This window comes from Manduca sexta, chromosome 21 (genome assembly GCF_014839805.1).
Source record: "Manduca sexta isolate Smith_Timp_Sample1 chromosome 21, JHU_Msex_v1.0, whole genome shotgun sequence".
Classification (NCBI taxonomy): Eukaryota; Metazoa; Arthropoda; class Insecta; order Lepidoptera; family Sphingidae; genus Manduca; species Manduca sexta.
Window position 1 is genome coordinate 54,031 of NC_051135.1, and position 24,720 is coordinate 78,750.

The window sequence follows — 24,720 nt, forward strand, 5'->3', positions numbered from 1 at the left end:
AAGTTTGCGTGAAAATGATAAAGCATTTTTTCTATTCATAGCAGAACGCCGCCAAATGAACTAGGTTATTTGATGAAATATGATCAATCGTATAGGAATTTCATTTGTACTTAGTGGAAGGATGCTTTCTTTCTTCAAAATGTTATACATACTTACATACATACATTTCATACATATCATTCATGCCTCTTATACCCGAAGAGACAGGCAGAGGCACAATTAGTTCAACCACTTTTCGCTTTTGTATTTCATCCCTTGATGATTACATATAGTGAGCATTCGTAAGTAAGCAAAATAGTGGGAATTCGGAGTTTTTAGATTGAATTTAAAAACTATACCCATGAAATTTATCGCTTGTTACTAATTTTTCTTCATATTTTCTGTATTTATCATTTTATTCTCTAAATATGATTAATATTTGATTTGCTAATGCGAACATCTCTCATATATTGACAAATATTTTTTTATATCTACAGTGTGAGTATAATAAGTTAATATTAATACTAATATTACAAATGCGAATGTTTGTAAAAATGTTTGGATATTATTTTGTCTGGTTTGTAAGAAGTAAGCGCTGAACGGATTCAGCACACACGGAAGAAATTTAGTACATGAGTAGACGATATCGTGGATTAACATGTTACATCGATGGCTCCTACGTAAACCAGCGTATAACAGTTAGTAAGTATATCGTTATCTATGTATTGTTTACTACCTAATCCATTAAAAAAAAAATCATTTATTAACTTTTTTAGCGGATTTGGAACTGAGTTAGTAAATAGAAAAAGCTGAAAGGTGCATATTACAGTACATAGATAAGAAAACGTTATAAAAGTGTAAATCACATTTTTTTTCAGGTATGATAGTTTACTTAGAAGCAATCAACATATAGGTTACTTTTGTTCCAGTAACTTGCTCCCATGGGAATATTTTCTTTTTTTTTTATCAGTAAATAAATCACTCTGACTGCGATATGGATCGCTTTAGTTATTTAGGGACTTTTGTAGCAGTAAAGACTATTCATGCGGGCGAACCTGCGAGTAATACGTAGTATTTTTATTCACCGGTAACATCTCTTCTGCATGTAACAATAAATTCCTTTTAAAAAAATTAAACATGACGTCGTCTATGTAGGAAAAATATGTTATTATATGCGTTTCTAGTTACATAAAAATAGCAAGCAGCAAACGTTTTTTAAAAAGAAGTATATTACGAAAAAACTACTAAATATTTAAATAGATTTTACAAATTGGTAACCCTTTATGGTCACGTGACATCAGTCTGGTTTTGCAAACGGTGAGTGGAGTGCCTTGTCATCAGTCCTTTGAGTTTTTGGATGATTTTCTTTGGAATTTTTATTCAAAGTGAGTAATTTTACGAACAAAATCATCAATATAGCATGCTTTCAATTTGTTGTGGTGTTTCGATGTGATTGTGAACCGTGTATTCTTATGACGAAATTGTACCTTGTTCCGTGACTAGTGATATGACGCCATTTTCTTCGTGAATGCCAATTACTAAATTCTTCAATATTTTCTTTGTTCCTGGCCTGGCTTGGATATGTATAATAAAAACAAAATGGTTTTTGAGTGTTGCTGCATGTTAGCATATAAACTTTTGGGACTGTACGTTAACTATACCGCAGGTGCGCTTGTTTAATAAGTACGCATTTTTTGTATGACACCACCACCTTGGGAGTCGTTCTCACTCAGTTACATCCTTTCTTTATATCATTAGCATTAGGATCCAACTTACATGCACATTAACACATAAGTTTACCACGCAATTCCTTCAGAAAGACATTTTTTTTTTATTAAGATACTTGTCCCACCTCCTCCCTTTAGTAATTATAGTCCATTACTAGAAGACCGTCAGTAATTCGTAGTTTTCCTTATATTCTATATGAAATGTTATAAAAATAATGCCAAATTATAAAAATACGAATTTCCTCTTGGTAATTTCGACACGCCGTTATTGAATTACTAATTGATATGGGTAGAACGAAAAAGTTGTGTAAAAAGTGTTGAAGACCTGAACTCGCAATTGTTGGGAGGAACACGTGTTTATTCAGTGGTAATAATGATAAATAGTGTTGTCTCGCCGATTTCATTTAAATGTAGACAGTAATTATTTATCAAAACATGTTGTTTTCATAACAAGTTTAGGTAGGTTATTGAGATCTGAAATATTTTTTGTTTTGTTTTAATCCGTTTATATTCATATTTCATTTTAATTTGCTTTTTTTATCTTTTAATTTCGTAATAAATTATTACCAGTTTATTTATTTAGGGGGTGTTTGCTATGTTTTTGTGTATGTAATTTTATGAAAAGGTTGTGCAAGTATCTGAAATAGAGTAGAGAAAACAATAAGTATCAATCTCTCCATTATGTTTTGTGTGTTCTATAATGTTAATTTGACAAGAAATGAAACAATGGTCTTTGTTATTGATTTTAGAGTGAACAAAGAACCAACTAATGTGTTTAAATGGTTATAATGTAGTTGCAAGCCCCACAATACTCATTAGGGAGGTGTTTAATCACTTGCCCAATGTCTAACAATAAATCAAGTTATAAATTATAAGTAGTTGTGTAATAAGCTATTGTACCAACATGTTGGAGGTATAATAAGTTGTGTTAATTTTATTAATTTATTTGTATTGATTTAATTATGTTTACCCTTAAACAATTGATAAGGAGAATAAATGATTTTCAGATTTTGACTTTTTATATACTGAATTTATTTACTATACATACATATATCATTGTTTTAACAATTTTTATTAGTACAGGTTCAAGTCAATGTGTTGATTAAAGAACTTCAAATAAAAAATAGAACAAGATTTTATAAAATAATGAAGCTTCACAGAAACAATTAAAAAATAACATTAATTAGTAGTTACTAATAACAGAACAAAAGCATACTATATTATCTAACCACAAACACTAAAATGTAAATGCTGCATTGTGAGTTTGGTTGGAAATGTTGTTTTAGTGATAACAATTGTTATCAGTTGGTTGTTAAAATGTGATACGTCACAAGTAGATAGCAATCTATTTATATGCCAGATCTTTCAAACCAAGAACTAGTATATGTACAGAAAACTGAGCATATACTATATTAATTTTGATTTTGGTACTAGCTAGCTAGTTGATTCATGATGTACCTAATTTTAATAAATTGTAATGTCCTAGAGGATTTCAATTTAGGTGTAGAAGTGAGTGTAGTTTTGAAATTATCTACACTTGTAGAAAATCAAATATTGTCTCACTCAAACTTGCTATTTCATATTTCTCAAACTTTTATCTAAAAGGTAAAAACAAATGTTTTATCTTGTATTCTTTACTGGGCAATTCATTTGTCACATTTGAATGACATGACAGTAAAAATGTTTATTGACATATTTTAATACTTATTTTAAACAAATAGTGATTTTCAGTTAAAAAGTTCTTCAGTATTAGACTCAGACATCCTTAAAGGATATACCTGGAAAGTTAGTCTGCAACATGGTTATTTCCATTTGTGTCATAAAATACCAATATTTTGCCTTTATTCCTGTTAACTAGCCTTATTTTGTAACATTCCACATTATAAATAAGGATAACTTTTTTATATCTCTGTTCAATTATTTTCTTTTATCTTTTTGTGGTTCATTGGTAGATTATTTATGATCTAAAAAATAACTGACTGCTTTTTTGACATACAGAACTAACTTTGGACTGTGATTATGCCTGCATTAATCCTTTGTGAAATAAATTTTTTTTCAGGCACTAAAAGATAATGTAACTTAAATTGAATTACTTTTTTATCTATTAGTTATGGTGTTTATCCTACGTCTAAAAATATAAACCCATCTATAAAATTAGAATAGTGTAGTAGATAAACACTGACATAGGCATTTGGTCTTAAACCAGGGCTTCTTGTTCATGTGTAGCATGTGAAACTCATTTAAAGTAATTGGGGTGAATCTTATAAAATTGTACATTGCCAAAACTTTTTAATAAGAATAAAAAGTCATTTAAACCTACATGACAATGTCAAAATACAATGGCGTTATTCTTTGTTTTCTTTGTAATATAAATATTATAATAGCTATTGTCACACAAGTGTATTATTTGTTATTAAGTTTTGCCCACGGCTGCAACCACATGAAATAGTTTTTCTGGGCAAAATGTCCCGCTTTATATTTTCCTGGAATAAAAGATAGGCTATTAATGTAATTTCCTATTAGTAAAGGAATTTTCATCAATCAAAATAGATTCAGTATTTCCAGAGATTTACTAACTCACTAACTCACAATTTTTCCTCTTTACATATTATTATGTCTTAATAATCAGAATTCATGCAAACTTATTTTTTCCTTCAAAATAAGGATGAAAGGAGAGTACATGACCTAGAGGAGACATCAAATTTTTTTAATACTAAAGATGATTTGATACATTATTCAAATCAAGCATATTACACATGTATTACAGATTCCTAAAAGTGATCAATTTTCTATTATGCTTCACTAAAAATACATGTTTAAATCTCCTAAGGTTACAATGATATTTTCTACGAAAACCTATTATTTTGCAATGCTATTCATCATTGTATAATCAGATATTTTGATAAAAATGTATGATACACACACTAACTAATGGTACCTATTAGTGCATAAAGCTATATTATTTAGCTATTTCATCAGTTATATTATCATGAAATTATAGGTATAAAATTTTTCTAGTACATAATAACAAACATAATATTTTGAATATCATCTCTCGTAACTTCTGTTTGGCTGATACAGATAATATTAAGGGCACATTCCACAAGTTTTAATATTTTTTTTATAGATATTTAAATAGCTAATGTAGATTGTATTTATTTTATTACCATTTATTCAGGACCATAGATTAGAGTGTGACTTTTGAATTTGGTTGGCTTATACATTTATGCGATATTCAGCAGTTACTCAGAAGTCGTGAAAAAGATCTTTAGTAAATAACACACAAACATAAAAAAAATGCAAATTATTTCCTGTACACTCTTAAAATTATACTGTGATGGTCACATAATACCTTTATATATTTTAAAATAGTAATGTGATGTCAGGTGGTGTAACCATTCATTGTGATGCCGGTGGATGCTGACCTTAATCGCACAGACGTGGAGTCGCCTGCCTGTGAGCTGAAGGGACTACGCACTTGGATAGATATTTGTTTGGTACGAAATTCGCTCTTCCAACACCAGGTGATTGTGAGTATTGCCGTTTTTATATTACAAATCTACATTTACATACCAACAACACGGCCGTAAGAATATTACAGGAATTGGCAGCGTAGAAACTAGAATTCACGGACCCGAGGTACATTTTAACACTATAAAAGCAATCTAGATTCATTAGAGCACTTCTAGAACGTCGAATACCTATTGCGTGGCTTGTGTGGCAATTGGCACAATTATAATCATCCTAATTAGTTAAATATTTTGCCGAGAGTGAAACTTGGAAACCAGGTTATCACCTTCACTCACTGCGCTTTCCTAACGCAAATTGCTGATAGGTTTATTTTCGCTCTTGCACATGCCGCGTTTTTATTGCTTGCACCCTTACCATATTGTCTGTTGACTGCAGCGCTAAGGTTTCGTTACGGTCAGAAGCTTGTCATAAACACATTTTGAAGGGTATGTTACAAAAATAATTTCGATTTTCAGAACAAAAAATCTTATTACTACGGAGTAGTTTATTCAGAGCTAGTTACAATGGGGTCAACGATGACCTTGAACGTAACAGGCTAAAAAATTGATGGTTTTAATTTTAGAGCACGCTGGCGGCTTTTTATATTGTTATCCTGAGAATACAGAAAACTTAACTTGAAGCTTGTAATTCGTGCCTGCATCACCCGTAAACAATCAACTTTGTTGTAGGAATTGCGGTCGCGCCTCAGACATGGTCATTCCGGCATTCGTTAAGTGATCAGCCACACAGTTAACCACTGCATGGGCTTAAGTTACCCGCTATATTACAAGGATCTTCATTCTTCGTACATATGTGCAAATATGTTGTTCAAACATTGTGGTAGAGTAGACTATGTTAGTTATTTCAAACTTGTAGCTAAAATCTGGTATTGGATTTATTGTCTCAAATTAAAGGCGAGATCTCGTATCCGTTGTATAAAACCTATAAATAAATACGCTGTTTAAATTTGTTTTGTTTCCCGCGGAACAAAGGGATGTGAAAATACTTTCTTTGTTTACTCAATTATCTTTGTATTGTAGAGTGATAATCCTGTTTCGTTGGTCTCTTTCCATTATCTTATATCTGATTCATCATTTTAGGGTTAAGGAGCTTCACAAATATCAATCGTACGTTCATTATGATATTACGAATAATGTAGAGCTGTTATAAATACACATAGTTTGCTGGAATTCCCTTTAACTTGATTACATCACATTAATAAATGTATACTAACAATTAATATAATTTCACCATACTGCCCATTCCATTGAGTTGTTAAGAATGGATAAAATGATGAGGATACCTAATATGCAATGAAAGCCAAGAGCGTCGTCGTGTTTCTCTGACTTTTATTACATTAGAGTTTACTTTTTCAACTTTTATTAACTCAATTTTCAAACAGAGTTAATAAAAAATTTTCAAATATTTTAGCTAGCATCAGCTGTAGATTGTTCAAAAGGGCCACATGGTAATGTTGCGCATACATTGTTCAGTGTTCTAAAGCTGTCTGTCGGCAAGTTACTCACGCGCGTTGATGCGCGACCTCCGCGAACAAAAAGTATACGACCGTTGCAGACATATTAACTTGTTTGTGTCTAGTCGACTAAACTGCCATTCCAGGAAACCTAACTGGCTGATAGATTTGCGAGAGCTTGGTTGTTTTTTCCTTTTGGAGACTTGTCATGAAGTGATAGCTTAAAAATTATTGACTATGGCGATTAGCAATCTAGCGGTTTGTTTCATTTAAGTTAGTTCAGGGTATGTCGTAGGGAACTACCTTATTTTATTTCTAATATGTGGGACCATGCAGGGATTGTTAGAAAACTGTAAGTATGTGTTCCAAATACAACTTTCAATTCCAACTTAATTTTGTTCTATATGCCGCCAAACAATGGCTAAAACTCGAAGAACTGTAAATAAATGTTACAAACAGTAATTAGCATACAAGAGGGATTGGCAATCGAATTAGGCGGTCTGATATTGATGTAGTCGTCAAATATCGATCTAAAATCTGTCTGCTTTGTTTGTTCCACCGTAATTATATTATGCACCAATTCATTTTAACGATTTAATCCATAGTTTTTTCCTTGCCAAATAAATTAGTTATTGAATTCTGATATGATTTTGAGAATAGCGCTAGGTGATTCAGGGTTTTAAACTCAACATCAGCCCCAAATGCGTTGAACTGTTTTGATTGATTGTTTGTTTTTTTGGTTCGTGGCGAAAATCGCACGGACGAACATGACATCGTGGCCGACACTCAATCGTACTAGTAAAAATGTGACGGTTCATTAACAATAAAATTAATTATAATGGCAAAACGGGGGTACTCTGAAGAGGGTTGTCGGTGGTGCGTGGTGTCGGTGTGGTGTCGGCGCGGTGACGGCGTGGTGTCGGCGCGGTGCCGGCGGGTGCGAGCGCGTGCGGCGAGCGCGGAGGTCACCGCCCCGGCCCAGGACTAATTTGGGGGAGATCGACGACTCGCACCGTCGCGGCTTTGTCTGCGTTCGTCGCCGCTTCGCCTTGGCCACTCTCGCACACATCACATGGCTTTGTTTGTGTACGAAAACGTCGCGACCTTTTCCACATTATCGTATAACTTATATATTTTAACGCGAGCACATGCGCAAAATGTTTTAAGGTAAATACTAAATACCGCATTGAGTGGAATTTAAAATTAATTATATTCGACGTTTTACCTTATCGTTAGTTTTTCGAATGATGTTGGCGTAGTTATCTATATTTTTAATATTACGAGGTTGAATGGCCGTCGACATTCAAGTATTGATCTTTATTAGTGTTTTCGCTTTCGGGTGGGGGTGCATTGTCCCATATGCATAAATTTATAGATTGCAAATTAAGTTTCCAAGATGGTTATTTGTGTTGTATGCAGCAATAAGCTCCATAACTTGTTAAATATTAGCTACATTGGTGGGTCCGCAAGTGTCACTAATTGCGTCTATCCCCAATAGAGCCTGCCCTACTAGCCCCGCTTGTCCTTACCTGTAAGGTGCACTTTAACCGGATATATGGATGACGGCCTTTTACTTATAGAGTCGAATAGTAGATTGGGGCTTGAAAGTTTGGCGGATACGTGTTTACAATTAATAGCCGAACGGGGTAAAAGAAACCGCTTTGCGTTAGCACCACAGAAAACGTTCCAGCTGCTTTCAAAAGAAATAAGAAAATTATCGCCGCGAATTAAATTTAATATCACTGTCAAAGTAACGAATCGGTTTGTTATGTAGGGTTGATTTTAGAAAGATATTTTTCCTTTCGGAAGCATATAAGAAACGTTGGGGAAGAGTCAAAAGTAACATTTACGCCTTGACAAGGATATTGACTTCTACGTGGGGACTGTCATTTAATACGCTTAGTCATTTATGGAGAGACTTACTGCGTGTATTGCATACGGATCGCCTGTATGGGCCGATAGGGCCGCTATCGGTGCTGTGTACAGGAAACTGATCCAGAGTCAACGTTTGGGGTTAGTATTCATGTGCACGGCGTATACAACTGAAACATAAATACTTTCCGTGCGTTGTTCGCGATCGTCTAGCTAAAACTTGGCTAGAAATAAAGTATGGTGTATTCCTTACCGGCCATGGTAATTTTAGGGGTAAACTGTTCTCATTCAGGCTGGTTGATTACTTGCCCATGCGCTACACCTGGTTACGAATATGAACAGGCTGCTAATCACATACTTTGGCAGTGTAGTCTTGAGCGTCATGAGAGCAACGGCATATTAACGGTATGCAGATATCATTCGACTATAACTACATCGGAGGTTCTCAAACTTTTTTTCTCATAGACCACTTTCAAAATTTTGCTGGTGCCGGTGGACTCCCTGCAGCTAAATTTCTACCATATTCCCCAGAATATGCAAGTTATTGTATGTAACAGTCGCTGAGCTTCTTAAAATATCTGCCTACATTGATAGGTGAAGTCAAGCCAACATTTTAGTTCTTTATTATCTAAACCAGATACATTTTCGTGAACCGCTTACGTACTGTGAACCAAAATTTGTTGTTTATGTTAATGTACATCCCAGAGGGTCTGTTAACTGTTTCTAATCAACTTATACATGGATGCTGTAAAGACAAGACGGAATTTCCGTGCTTTCTGGCGATTTTACCATGCCTCTTATGATGGGACCCTTTCATTTGGTTTTTATTCGTGGTGCTTTATAAGTGGGTTTACTAGTTTTAAACCCTATGTCCGTATGCTTATTAAAATTTTTGTCTTTCGCTTTGCTGTGGAGGGAAGTGGACCATTAAATATATAACTCTTCTATATCTTTATATTTGATTAATTTCGCCGAGACTCGCCGAGCTTGGCCGTTTGATGCCATAAAATGCGTGCCACTGCAGATCCTGGCTTACCGGTGTTGTAGTGGTATCAGGATATTGGTAGTAAATTTTCGCAGTTTTTGTTAACTCATTTTGGTAGAATATTACATGTCTTGTGTAGTGGTTCTACGCTGTAGTCAGTTTCGACAACACCGCGGTCCCAGCTTGTGACTATCACGTAATACTTTTCTTACAATTATTGCAGATTGCCGTAAGTAAAAAAAAACCTTATTTTATTTGATGTCAGTTTTTACTATGAGGTGACCGGCTTGCTCGATTATGTAAACTATACAATGATAATCTATTCAGGATATCAGAATATTGTTAAAGTGCTCCCCACAATAAAACGGCTCTCTTAACGATTTTTTAAAAGCTATTTAAGTATTCGAAATTAATAGGAAAAAAAATTAGGCATCTTATTCCTGCAATATGTTTTTTTTTTATAATATGAATATTTTTATTTATATTTTTTTTTATTTATTGTTAATTTCATAATGGAAATTATCCGTAAATCTTTTTTGCATCTTCACGCCAGTAACCCGCGCGCCGTCAACGAAGGTTGGGCAGGCGCCTTAAAAATAAATGTCATCTCTTTCCGAACCACATTTTTCTCGAGCTTTATTTCACGTTACATCAGATGTAGTGAAGTCAATTTGCCGTATTAAATTTGAAAAAAAAAATACGTATATTTGGATGGATGACATGCAGCAAAAAGTATAAAAAAAGCAACTTCAACCTGTTCATTATTCGTAAGAACGGAATACGTTATATTCATGATAAACAAAAATTTTGTTATTGTTAATTAATGTGTATTCCCAGTAGTACACTTCGAATAAATGACGTCATTGATCTACTATCGTTTTTAGGAAAAGTGTGATTCACATTTGAATAAGAATGAGTCATGCACACATATGCCCTATTAACGTTGGTTTAACCCGGACGTATGTTGTAGGTATAGTTGATTTGTGGGATACAGAAAATCCCGAGCACAGAATAGAGCAGCGACGAGTGGTAGCTAGTGAGTGGTCACTGATCAGTCAGTGGCAGAGCTCGTGTTCTGATATGGTTTAATGTGCGTTGTGAGTGCGCGTTGTGTGCATGGAGGAGATGGCCATTGGCGTCGCACATGTGTTTATCAGCTAGCGACCAGTGGCGTTGTTTGTATTGGTGAGTGCGTGCGCGAGTAGAATGGAATGACGCGAATAGTTGCAGGCGACGGACGGCGGCCGCGGCGGCGGGCGGTGCGCGGCGCTCTCGCTCGGTCGCTCGGCGCGACGGCGGCTCAGTTCTCGCCAGCACACCGAGTGCTTCGGAGCTCGTCGCGCCACGAGGCCGATACACTCGTTCAATTAATTGAAGTACCGTTTCCATCGTTAGATGCGACTAATGTACCTTATCTATACAGATAATAGTGCGAATTAGTGCGCGCGTTATTCCTTGTCCGAACAAAACCAACAGTGATATCGTTTTTGTGTTTTTGAGGTACTTTACGGCATAGTTTCTACGTGGCCATGGGCTCGTATTCCCGCATGAAGGTAATGTGGTTAAGTGTGTGATGTTTTTGTGTGCGTTTGCGTTTCGAGATGCGTCTGTGAGGAGGCTGTGTGACACCTAGACGGGGCTGTTTGAAGGCCGCCGCCCCGACCTTGGTGTCAGAAGGTCAACGTCCTCACGTGCAACCTAAAAGTAATTGGTATCAGCTAAGTTATCCGATTGCAGTGTGACGATGTGTAAACTATAGTTTCAGTCGGGTCGGGACGTGTGTGAAGTGCTGGGACTTGTTCGTCATGCTGCTGTGTCTATGTTAGGCGGGATGTTTGGTAAAAACCACAACCTCACGAGTCTACAAAATCGTATCACGATTGTATTCTTCAAAAATGTATAGCTGTGTAATTACGATGATACGGAAGTAGCAGAAACTATACAAAGTGAATTGGTTGAATTCCGTTAAAAGCAATAAAAAATGTAAAGTTTAATATTCAAATAAAAACTACTAAACAAGGAAGTAAAATATATTTAAATAAAATTAATGCATCATGCTTTACATATTCAGTGAGGAGCTGAAGTGCATTCTCATACAAAATCAACTAATATCTTAATACCTTGTTCTAGTGTTATATCTAATGATCTATGCCTAATGGGGTATTAGGGTGATTTTCATTCCGATTTCTGTGAATTGCATTCCGTATCAGAATTGCAGTCTATACGATATTTCTTTTTAAATCATGTTACCTACAAATTTTAATTGTCTTCATCAAGAGACATTATCGATTAGAAGTAATTAAATCATGTTACAATTATTTTATGTTCTAGAATATTTCACTGTTGCATTGGTACAATATTAGTTAAAATACAGTTTGGGTAAACAATATATACGCAAACAATATTATGTTATCGTTCGTCCAGTTTGTCTGTGTTTGGCGCAGTTTTATTGAGTGCTCGTTTGCCATCTCGATTTAGATGACCTACCTGTTCAATTGAACAGCATCTATTTAGACGTGCATGTGTGTAGTGTGTACCTCTTAGCTTAGCTAGTAGCTAACTAGTATTGTGTTCTAAACAATGAGTGAGCCCGTCCATTGTGTGTAATCTGTGCGGTAGAAAGAGAGAGCGATATGCGCTCAAGTACGCGAGAGTGGCGCGCATATAGTTACAGCTGCGTGTACACTGTATAGTGTGTGCGATCAGCTGACGCCGCGTCGGCCATCTTGCCGTGCGTGTTCGATTGTCGCCGCGTCATTGTGCAGTTGGTGACGCAAATTCTTCCTTCAAATGCTAATGTCATTGTCCTTCCTCCTTGTATCCGTATGGCGCACAGCTCGTATCGGCCGTTTGCTTTGTGATGGGTGTATGGACTCGCTTCCTCGTTGCGAAACCACACGGAAGAATGTCCGCGAGACCCTGGCTATTCTATTTTTGGTGTGTGACGTTTCCGCCGAGAAAGACACGTTCAATTTGTCCACGGATAGTCTTTATTGCCATTCTAAATGGCTTCGGAACTCTTGCCAGCGAAGAAAACTTTGACCTCGTTTTGCGTGTAGATGTCGTAGTTTCCGTAAATTTGCGTCGAATGTTTTTGTTTGATAACAAAGAGAACGCTTGATCTCCTCGCTATGTTTTTATATCCCAATGCAAGTTTTTATAATGAGTAATTCTACTTGTAATTATAGTAGGTGCTCTATTTTATACATTATAATAATTAATAAATCTAAATTTCATAAACTTGCCCAAATAGACAATTTTTTGTTTCAGCTCCAAAAATGAATGATGATGAAATTTTTCTTATGAAATTAATACCGTCCTGAATTTTAAACTCCTTGTTTCAAGATTTAATCATGCGTAAAACATAACCACTAGCTGTACAACAGTTGTTTGCGGTCGTCCGTCGGACATGTTACATGGTTTCCTATTTTCCTGCTTCTGTGAGTGAAAACTTTAGCACATAGAGCAGGTATGAAGCCAAGCTGTCCATGTAAGTTTCATCAGACACGCCACGGACTTCGTCATTTGGCCAGCAGTGCATGATTCTGGAGGATTTTTCTGTACATTGCACGATTTTCGTGTCTTGTACCGTTAACCGTTACCGTTGATCGAGTGGTCAGACCTGTATTTTGTCTCGGCGAGTCGTAAATTCGAGCACTATACCTAAGTATAGAACTGAATGGTTTTTAAGTTTGACGCGTGCTGCTGTGGAAGCAGCGGCGACCTACATTCATCGCCCGTGGGTGGCAGCCTCAATATGAGTGTATGTTATGTTTCCTATTAATATCATTAGAGGCACTCTGTACCACAGGTTTTTTACAATATCTTAAGGCCATGTACAATTTTAATAGGCCATAATGTCAAACTGGTGTTAATTGGGCGTAGTTTGTTTAAAATCTTGTAATGTTTCCTGTAAATATTTATATATAAATTTGTATCATTGATATTAAATTGGATAATTTGTGATAGTTGTTTTGAATCTAGGTTCTGTTTTTAAGAATCGCCTATTTGTGTATTGTTTTTGTCCACATTGCGAGTCGGGAGGGATGGCGAATGGCGGGTGTGAGAGGTGTTTTTTCACTTGTGAGACGGCGGGATGCAGTTGCGGTGACATGTGGTGTATCTGTGGCTTGTGCACTGCTAAGCGGGTCGCGCTCGAATTGCGTAGCGAACACTCGGCAACTGGGTCAGCGGGGCACGGTTCGCGCAAGGGGCGCGCGACGTCGTCGCCGACACCGCCGCCACCGCACACACATCGCCTTATATCTATCTCACCGCTTATCTATTATGCCCTGCTCGATGCGAAAACATTGTCTTATTGATAAAATAATGCCGCCATTTTTATTATTACACGATTCCAATCATCCATCGACAGATGACAGTTGCGTAATAAATTTAATTTTCCACCAGATTATGTCGCTTTAAACTTAACTCTTAAAGGTAACGCAGTTAATTTGGCAACTGTGTAGGTACCAGCGTTATTGTAATACTATAATTGAACATCACGTTTCCGACCGCTGTATAAACTGATAGTTGCCTTGGCACACTTATTTGGTATCAATATTGCTTGATGTTAAAATTATTTAGTTGTATTGAACGCGTGCAATGAGTACTCTAATACTTTTTCACGGGCTGGGCATGGTTAGTTTATGTCAGCCCTTGAATGTATATTATGTGTATTAATCATAGATGCATTTTAGATTTGGGCTTATTTGATGTGAATGGGTTCGTCAGTACATTATTTTTTGTAAATTCAGACGATTGTCTCCTTATCTCCTTGTCCTCCTGCAAGCAAGTGATCCTGTAGTGTTTGTCCCTGCAAGATTTGTTAAGACGCCATTCTACACTACCTTTTGTACATGTATGTAGTAACTTAAAAATATACTTTTGTACATTTTCTTTTAATCTTCCTTTGAAAGTTCAAAGTATTCCATAAAATTCCGACCCTATGTATTTAAGCGAACTAAATACATCGTGGTAAACCTAGGTAGGTACTTTAACTATCAATTTCCTGTAACAAAATTAAGTTAGCTCGCGTCACAGGGGACGGCAAAAATTAACTATGTTCCCTAACCACACAGAAATTAATGACAAAGTCATGGCTAAGTGTGAATGCGAACGAAGGACATCAATCAATTACTCTATAATGTGAATCTATCTGTATAAACAGTGAATTAGGAACATTGTGAATATGTTATGGACAATGGTCTTCAAAATGTAATATTGCATATTTTTTTATTGTTCAAGTTCAATTACTAACGATCAAGCACAAGTTAGTGGAGCAGTTATTCGTATTATATTCACATGATATTTATTATTTGATTGGAATGTTTTCTTTCCTTACGGAGAAACGTTTGCCATTCTTCAAAAACAGGAAAGAATGTATAAAATTGTATGGTTATTACTTCTATATCAGCATTGGTCTGAAATAAGAGTATAATGTGCGTTACCGAATAAGATAGTGCGCTATATATACATAAATATACAATAATTGCATAGTGTAAACATTCACGATTTATTATATAATAGTATCAATTGGTACATTATGTATATACGTGTGCGGATCTGACAAGGAATCTAGAAATACAATATGTTCGTGGCTACAAAGTTGCGCTTATTTGTCAATATCGTTAAAATGTTTGTGAGTTTATACAGTGCAGTGTGCACACACGGCATGGCTGACGCCACACGTTGCAGTAGCACAAGTCGTGACTCGTGATAGCAAACGCAGCAAATTCCAGTGAACGTGGAGCGCTCGCCACTCGTGTCACTACTCGCTAGTCAGCGTTTCGACGGCAGTAGCCACTAGCCGGCAGTCGGCACGTACGTAACTGGACTTTGGAGCGTAACAACTGACAAGCTCGGATGAGCGGTCCCAGCGACGGATCTTTATTACCCAACGCTTGAATTGCCTGCGCCCGCCTCCCCGAGAAATGAGTTCACATCGGGTTTTGGATATCGTGATGGATTCTAAGTAAATGGCCCTCGAAACGAGCAACTTTACTTACTATGTTATGCAATGGAAAGTTGATGCTCAACAAAAATAACATATTTCAATTGAATTGTATACGGAGGTTATTTATTTATGTTCAGTTGAAATAGTTTACGTCTAATGTAATAATATCATAATTATTTTGTTCGAAAATTATAATGAGCTGGTTTGAATATAAATGATAATGATATATACCACATTCGTATAACCCAAATAACCGTAGTATTCAATTTAACATAGCCAATATCGGGGAACGACATAATTTATTTATTTATTTATTCAGGACCATCTACAGAGATTACAATATAAAAACACATAGCTTCACATATACATATACACTATTACAATTACATCTCCAATAACAGATGGACACAACATGACCAAAGTTTATATATATTTATATATATTATGGCACTAGGTGTCTAAGTGACAATACAACTTAAAGATACTAATACTAAAAAACATGATTAATAATAATTATTAATAATGATTAATAATGGTGCATGTCAGGTCTCGGGATCTCCCAACTATCAGCACGTCAGGTAACGTGGTGCGGTGTTGTTGACTTTTTATTTCTCCATCCCGATCCTGTGTTTATTTCGAGGGCGGCGAGAGTATCGGGATATTTGTTACGATCAGCGTGCATCGATGTGAAGTGGTCATACAGCTCGAAATCTATATAAAAATACGACGTTCTCATGCGTAGTAAGAGCATGAAAATAATAATGGCAGCGTGCGCGGGCGCCGGCCGATGCTTTGCACCCCTGCGTGCAGCCCGGTCGATGACTCCCCCAAGAGCCCGGTGTCAACGACCCCACTGCGCTCTCTTTAACAACAACATTAATCGCAACCATTTACATTCCACGTTCTACGTGATACGTATGAAAGTAAACTTTTTGGAAAATTAACGCTTTGTTATTTGGAACTGCGCAGTTGTAGGTCATTAACATTGGGTGACATTGGCCAGATAGTGCGGCGTACATTGGTTATAAGTTAGACGCCGCGTTTATTATTTAGGACTTCGTGGCTATCGATGAAGGAAAATAGTGTTGGGAAAACCATCCGTCATCTTTATTTCGTTCCATAATATAGGATTGTTTGCCGCACTACAATACGGTGAATGTGTTGTTTGTGCAGTATACTTGCCGAGGAATGTTAAGCCGTGTGACCTTTATGGAAACCACTTTAGTCCAATATCGAGTACTGAAGTGGAGATATATTGTTTTTTATTACGCCAACAAGTTAGAAACTCATGACGATCTGCACCTCGTAAATGTACCAATATACGTGCGTGACAATAATTGATAGATTTTTACTTTTCGAAAGTTTGTTGTTTGAAGAAAGATTCGTATTTTTATCAAATGATACGTTCCTCTCGTTCATTGGGCGGTAGTGATGAACGGCGCATTATAAATGACGAGCGGAAAAGTCTAGAATGTCGTGCGGTTCCATATTAGTTTGATCTCGATTCTTTATTTATGAAGATCGTGTGATTAAAATTTTGTTTGCTATTTGTATCAGGACAAATTGTTCTAAATAGATTCGTATATTTATGTGGAATAATATTATAAACCCAAATTACTATTTAATTTTGCCAGTTTACTAGCGGGTTGTTATTTTCATTATTTTACGACTATCGCGAAATAGAAATATGTCATATTATGTCGCCAATTAATAAAACTGTGAATCCCACTCAAACCAAGGTATACATTTAACGTGACAGTATCACTAAGATGTATTCATAGACTTTGTCGTAACACTCACAAACGTTTCCTAACGTTTGAGATTGTAGAAATGCGGCAGTAGTATGTGTAATAGTCACCACGGTCGCGTACAAGCTGTGGTGCACATATAGGCAGCTCCCGGCTCGCAACAGCTGTTAATCCGACCCGCGACACATGTTGATCCGAGCCGGGGAACATTTTGTAACGCAATAACATTTTCGGGTGAAAGAGACCTGGTCTTTCATCAGAACATAATGGAATGACAATATTATGATATATCACAATTTTGTAATGAGTGTGCTTGATTTGTAATTATTTACTTCCTCGCGTTTTTTTTAAAAACAAAAAGTAGCGCCGCATATACATTGGATATATCTCTGGGAGCGGATGAGTGTGCAAGCGCTGTGTTGCGGTGCGATGGTGCGGCAAGAGCACGCGACCTTGCGCCGGAGCAGGGGCGCGCGCCCGATCCGCGGCTCCGTTCCACTTTACCGCCACTTCTAGCTCTCTCTTGTTACGCAAACCGGCCGTTATGCATATTATGCTCAACGTATACCAAAACATATTCTACGCCTAATACCACTTTCTAACTAAATTATCATTAAATTGTTTTAATCGCTCGCGTTACCACTTCGTGCTTGTCTCGGTGCCAATTCTGTTATAGATTCGACTCGTTTATGTGCATATCTATGGACTTAAAACATTATGTACATTACGTTATTTGACCCTGGATAATAACGGTTTCAAGTTGAGTTATAAATAATGCATGAACTGGAACGGTTTACGTCTTTAAAATATAATATGTGTTTCTATGGATATGTGCAAGTAGATTTATGTTCCTTGAGTGACCGTAATATCAGTCGTTCGGGTTGCTATGTCGGTGTACTAAATGGGAATTGTATGTTTGTTCCAGGGGCCCCTGCGATCCTGACATAAAAGGAATAGTGTAAATCCGTTGGCAAGGAAAGCCACCAGCCGCGAGCGTACGCCAGAATTGAACCACGTCTAAATTACAACGTTAACAAGTGCACACACTGTGATCACCGTGGAACATTGTGATATAATATAACTATATGTGCAATACGTACTCTCAGTGCAATCACGTTTGACTGTACTATAGTGAAGTGTTGACAATTACCGTACAAGTGAAATTATAGTGGAACAATGGAGCGTGAATCGAACCCTATGGAGGCGCTGTGCCGCTCCGGTTGCGGGTTCTACGGGAACCCTTCCACAGACGGACTGTGCTCAGTATGTTTTAAGGTAACGCCACTGTGCCTTAGTGTTACTCACACTACCCTTTACACCGATAACACAATATCTTTGTCATGTATTGGTATTAGTCACGTTTGTTATTAGAAAATTATGAAACACTGCTTTGTAGAAAACAAACGAGACTTGATTTGCACGCCGTTCAAGCTTGGCTGGCGTTGCATTACGTAGTTTTCATATATTCTTTGGTCGATTAAAAGTAAATATAGCGTGGATAATTTAATGTAGAATTCTATTACTTTTAAATCGAGGCTTGCTGTTCGCTTCGTTAACTTTGCAGTTTGTATATTCAAAGCCGCGCACGCATTGTTTAACGTGTTGCGCATTTTTCGAATCACCTTTTCAACAAACACATTAAAATTACGGTGACGCATTTGTATGCGATGAATTGATGTGATTAGTATCGCCGACGCATTCGCCCGGGCGAGCGTCTAGCTGGAGTTGATTAAGACGGTCGCGGCCCGCTGTCGGTGGACGGCGCGGAGTGCTCCCAGTGCGTAATGTGTAGCGGTTGATTTCAGGAGGCTCTGAAGAAGAAGCAGCAGCCGCCGGCGACGACGCCGTCGCCGGTGTCGGCGCCGTTCGTGCCGGCCGCGCCCACGCCGCTGGCGGCCGCCGCGCCCACGGTCCCGAGCCTGCCCGCCTCGCCACAGCCGCACACAGACGTGAGGCCACATTTCTTTAACTCGCTGCCGCCCGCCACCTCCGCCACCGCGCAACACCCATGACGCCATCTTCGCGCGCCGCTTTGCTCAATTTTTTGCACAGTCACGCCCACTTGATATTGTATAGTTATAGCCGAGGACGATGGATCCGATAACTTGTATTCATCCATTGACATTGTCACAACTAGGTGACACGTGGAATGTTTAAAACAACGCGAGCAAATAGTTTCTTCAGTTGGTGTAACATTGACTCATGCTTTCGTTCCTAGCGGATGCGCTGCGGCGTAAAAAATACACACTAAAATATTTTACTCGCGATTAATTAATGTTTTGTTTATCATTTGTATCTAAATGCGCGGCTTTAGTGATATTGTTTTATTTCTACGTTTTCATATCTTGCCGATGATGTATGATACATTATTTATATAAATTCTAAAATTCTTAGTAATATAATATCGTAGTTCCGTCGTTCGTAAAATACTTTCTATCTCTATTTTCTTTACGTGGGTGTTGTGGAAAAAAAATGTATAACGAATAATTACTGATTAGTCTAAATCCAGATATTTGGACCAACAACATCATGTGCTTGATTTTATTTTAAACAAAAACATCATTAACATGTCCATAATAAAGGTGGCGTTGTTTCGGATACAAATGCGTCACAGGTAAGCTTGTTCACAAAATATTGTATCATTTCGATTTTCTTCTACGCAGCTTTATTATTGTCTACTTCCAAATCTGTTTTGAAGAATGAATCATTGAGGAACCTTAATGTTATCTATATACTGAAAGTTTTGTCGAGAATCAAGAGAGAACATAAAAAATATAAAGAATAGTAAAGTGATTCACTTAAGAATGACGCGGGAACAGCTGCGACATCCGTTGGAAGGATTAATGCGGTGCAACACAAATAGCGCATGCGGCGCGCTTCATACAAAGCAATTTGGTGACAACTCGTCCACATGCACAACACGCCATGTAAACCGCCGAGGGAACTCCAAACCAATGCTACTAATAACGAAACAATACGCCGTGACGCGGCCGCTGAAGGACGCGCGCTAATAAATAGTGTAACATTACATGCATAGTGCACACAGTTGCGTCACACGTCTCATGGTAGTTACATTGAAAAATATCAGAAATAAACGCTATTTGGATAGCAGGTAATGGCTCATTTCAATATGATTGGCAACGTGCATGTGGGTCAATGAAATCAGAATTCCATTATTACAAGTAATTTGTGCCATTACGGACTTCATAGTTACTGGCGCAAAACAAAAACATTTTTAAACACATGTCACCTTGACGGGTGTGGATACAGTGAAGAAAATATTAAAAACATTCACGTCGATTTTTGTTGTTCATTATAATTTTATATAAAGCTGTTTTTATCGTTGTCTTTTATCTACGGTATCATTTAACATGTAATTTTTATATGCATTTTAAACCCTCAAGTCAACGACTTGTGATGGGGGGCACCTCTACTTCGTAACTGGTATATTTAAATGTTGTGTAGTTTTGCTTTTGTAAATTTATTATTTAGTGAATTAAAAAAAATAATAAATAATTTAACGTTGCAGTCAAAATGTCCCACTTAACACAATTTAAAAACCTGAATAATGGAAAATGACCCAAGCAAAAAAGAGTCGAAGGGGAAGAGGATATTCAAAAAGGCAATACGGCGAAACAGTAAATCTAATAACAATACCGGCCAAAATTCTTCCCTGGAACAAGGCATCAGTGTGTCGCGATCAAAGAGCTTCGAAAATAAACACATGTCAATCGACATTAACGACAGCGCGCCGCTGCCGACGCCAGACGGAACGAAGGAGAAAATTGACCATGGTGCCACCGAGCAGAAGATAAAATTAGATGACAAAACTCTAGAGCGCGGCTCGCCGGCCCAGGGCCGCGTCGACCAAGTGAAAGTGAAACGCGCAGCGCAAATACAAAAGAACCGCGACCAGCCGCTCGCCGAATCGCCCGCTTTTTCTAAAAAGACCGTCAAATTGAACACGCCCACGGTCTCGATTGCCGAGCAACCCTCCGAAACTGACAGAAGGAAAAACCTTAAACGGGTCGGTTATGTCTTGGTTCCAGTACAACTAATCAATTTATCTTCATCTTGCCTTGTAACTTTAATTTAAATCATATTAATTGAGAATTGGTGCTATGTAATCATCACGTCTTCAAGTCGTTAGGTATTTTCCAACAGCATAATGACCACATCCGTTGACGATGATAACGCTGCGATAAATTTGTAGAGAATTCGATAGTTGCCACAAGCGACTAAGGCGGTTGATTGTTATTTTATAATTTCATTACCACGTAATAAGTTTTGTATAAGCACAAATATTGCATTCCGTTTCGAATCAGCGGTATTGCAAAAATATATACTGATTGCAGCTATTAAGTTGGTAACGTTTTTACATTGACATGAAAAGATTAACATTCTATACTTATTATATTGATGGTTGTTTCCAGAAATTGGAGGAAGAGAGCGGAGCGGGCACGAGCGGGGCGAGTACCGGCGCCTCCGACAACGACGCCGACGACAAAGATCCCAGCAAGGACAAAAAGAAAAAGAACAGATGTGCTGTTTGCCGCAAGAAGGTTGGACTTACAGGTAACCATCTATTGATACCTAGCTTATAATAATATATAAGAATCCCCTTGTGAATATATATGAATGAATTATTCGCGGGGGACGATTATATTGGTGGTGCAAATTCACATTCAACTATTTACATTTTGCAAGCCTGTTAGAGGTTCCGTAGCCGCTGTGTTATAATTAACATGAGTTAACTCGAATGAATGTTTGAATATCAAGGCAATATTAACGCATAAATATGAACAATATGTGCTATCCATGTTTCGATATATTTATAATGTATAATACAAGAATAAACTTTTTAGTTTTAATATTATTGGCTGGTGGATAGAGATCACAGGTGTGTGGTCACGTGTAGTTAACCGTTATTATTAACGAGCGGTACTTATGCTGCGATACGTAACGTCGCGACGCCCAGTTGAATGTATATTGTTGTTTTATTTTAATACGGTATATTTCGCCTTTGACGTATTTTGTAAAATTTTAATGCTTTTTCTTTCCAAGTCGACAACGATCGACGACGACATGATTTGAAGATGTATGAACTAGTGCAACTTAATGTAACATAAATCTAAGTAATGCGTATAAAAATGTATCGTAATCCGTTTACTTTTTTTTTCAATACTTTATTATTATGTGGGGCAGTGTCTAACAAGACACTGGTACCGGCCTGTATCATTCCTTAAAACATTTTCACACGTTTCGTTTACGGGGGAGTAGGTATTTTTTGTATCGGACAACGCAGTCAACACCAGGGGAAACCAGCGAATGGGATACCGGAATCCCCCGGTTTAGCGACTGCAGGGGCCTAAAGGAGAGTTGGGAGGGGATATCTGCTGAAGGAAGTGGGGGGGAAGGAGAAGGAACCCTCTTAGGATGATATTCGCGAGCCCTCATCAACCATGTGGTAAACACACCTAACTTTGTGTCTAGGGCCGCGGCAAACCCCCCGCATTCTGTGTGCTTGGGGGGGGGGGGGGTAGATAGATAACTGGTGTGATGGCACAAAATACTATATCACTTTGTTAGTATTGTTAATTGTTGGAAAACTGACTACGGACAGGAGTAAATTACCTTTACCGGGTGAAGTGGGATACGAAAAGTTGTAGCAACTTAGCGCCTCGTGATGCTACGAGCCGCACTGCTAGTGTTCGGTAGGTGACGCGTGGTGTCCGCTGTCCGCAGGGTTCGAGTGTCGCTGCGGCGGGCTGTTCTGCGCCGTGCACCGGTACAGCGACAAGCACGAGTGTTCGTTCGACTACCGGGAGCTGGGCGCGCAGGAGATCCGCCGCAACAACCCCGTCGTCGTCTCGCAGAAGATCCACAAGATATGAGCCGAGCCCTACCGCCACCACCACAACACCATACCCTTTATGTTTACTATAAATAAATATTCGATCGAGTTTGTGTTTCTTATTTGCGTTCGGTGTCGCGCGGACTGGTGACGGCGCCGCTCTCCGGCCTCGTCCGTTTTCCAACTTGACTTAGATTTATTTTGTGAATAGTGACTTACTGTAGTTTCGGAAATGCAGACTCGATCCGTCGTGTAATTAGATTTATTTGTGGCGAAAGTTTTACTTTAAATTTTTATCAAAAATTGTAGATACGTTCGTTTTGGGTAGGAGTTCGGGTATATTTTTCGAGGTAATGAGTAGAGTTTGAATGATGTCCGTTCACCTCCATTGTAAATATTAGATGTAATTAAATATAGAAACAAATCCTATATATTGTAAAAAATTAAAACTCCAAAAAAAGCTACATTGTTATGATTCCGACGAAGAGCATAGCGTGCTTAACACTACTGAAATAACAATCGTTAGCTGTGGCGGAGACGCGTGTGGGGGGTCGCGGGGGGTCGTGACGAGGCGGCCGGCGGCTGCACGTGTACATAAGAGCGACGCGGCGCGCGGGCCCTCCGCCGATTGACATCATCTTCAAATGTTAGTGTAATTACGGTTTGGGACGTCGTCGCTTTATTCTGTCTAACATTCGGCGTAAGTGGCATAGTGTTAGCGAGATTGTGGTGTGTATCGGCAAGGAGCGAGCGGGACGGAGGCGCGTCGCCGGCGGGGCGGGAGGACCGCGGGCGTCACAGCCCTGCCCCTCCCGTCGACGTCCCGCTCCGGTCCCGCTCCGCTCTACGTGTGAAAATTTTAAGTAATCGTATGGATAGTTATACATATTATAAGTAGCCGACACTTTATATTATTACACCTTATATAAGTAGAAAAGAATTATTTAGCTTTTTTCTTTTAATCACAATATTATTCAAAATTGTAAGTTGTATTATGTAACGTTGTTCATTTAGCGGTGAGTTGAAGCCCGACAGGAGTCTGTAGTCTGTCTGTACTGCTGCGATGTTTCGCTTCGGTCGTCAGTCGTTGTCCACGTTATCACGTTAGACTAACTGATTGGTTTGGACTTAATTATTTAATGACTTTTGTTGTATATTTTGTTAGGTCATTGATTAATTTTGGTCTTTTGCTTGAACATAATCAGATAAAGATGATGTTAATAATGAATGATTTTTCTTCTATCTTGCTGTTTTAATTTAGTTATTCTTCTATTAAAGTCATTAAATTTTCAGAAACATACACATTGTTTTGTTTTACATCAATATCCTTTAATTATTATACCTATCATTTAATAAAAAGACAACACGTGTTTAATTTATTTTTTATTCATTTTGATTTTAAATGGTCTATGATACAAACGATGGAATCGATATAAGAATCTGGATACTACACATTTTATCACAACCGTATTAACACTAAAAATATATTTGTACTTTTATATACAAATTGTTTATAAATTATTGACATTGTTAAGTGCGTAACAACGCATGACGAGAAATCAATAAATGTTACTAAACTTAAAGGAAAACAAAGTATTGCTTGTGAAGTGATGAG

At 37.7% G+C, this 24,720-nt stretch overlaps 1 protein-coding gene across 7 annotated transcripts; it reads left to right on the plus strand.

Moving 5' to 3' along the window:
* The first annotated feature begins 1,264 nt into the window (after positions 1-1,264).
* Positions 1,265-24,405, plus strand: LOC115447658 (AN1-type zinc finger protein 6). 7 transcript variants are annotated; one of them, XM_030174845.2, is made up of 6 exons: positions 1,265-1,364; positions 5,093-5,236; positions 18,177-18,526; positions 19,057-19,200; positions 21,685-21,826; positions 22,997-24,405. In XM_030174845.2, the coding sequence occupies exons 3-6, from the start codon at positions 18,428-18,430 to the stop codon at positions 23,143-23,145; spliced, it is 534 nt and encodes a 177-aa protein (XP_030030705.1). In that variant the 5' UTR covers positions 1,265-1,364; positions 5,093-5,236; positions 18,177-18,427; the 3' UTR covers positions 23,146-24,405. The 7 variants fall into 7 exon arrangements, with proteins under 7 accessions (XP_030030705.1, XP_030030717.1, XP_030030732.1 ...); XM_030174857.2 differs by having other exon boundaries at positions 5,093-5,203; XM_030174872.2 differs by having other exon boundaries at positions 1,360-1,645; positions 5,093-5,203.
* Positions 24,406-24,720: the final 315 nt, after the last annotated feature.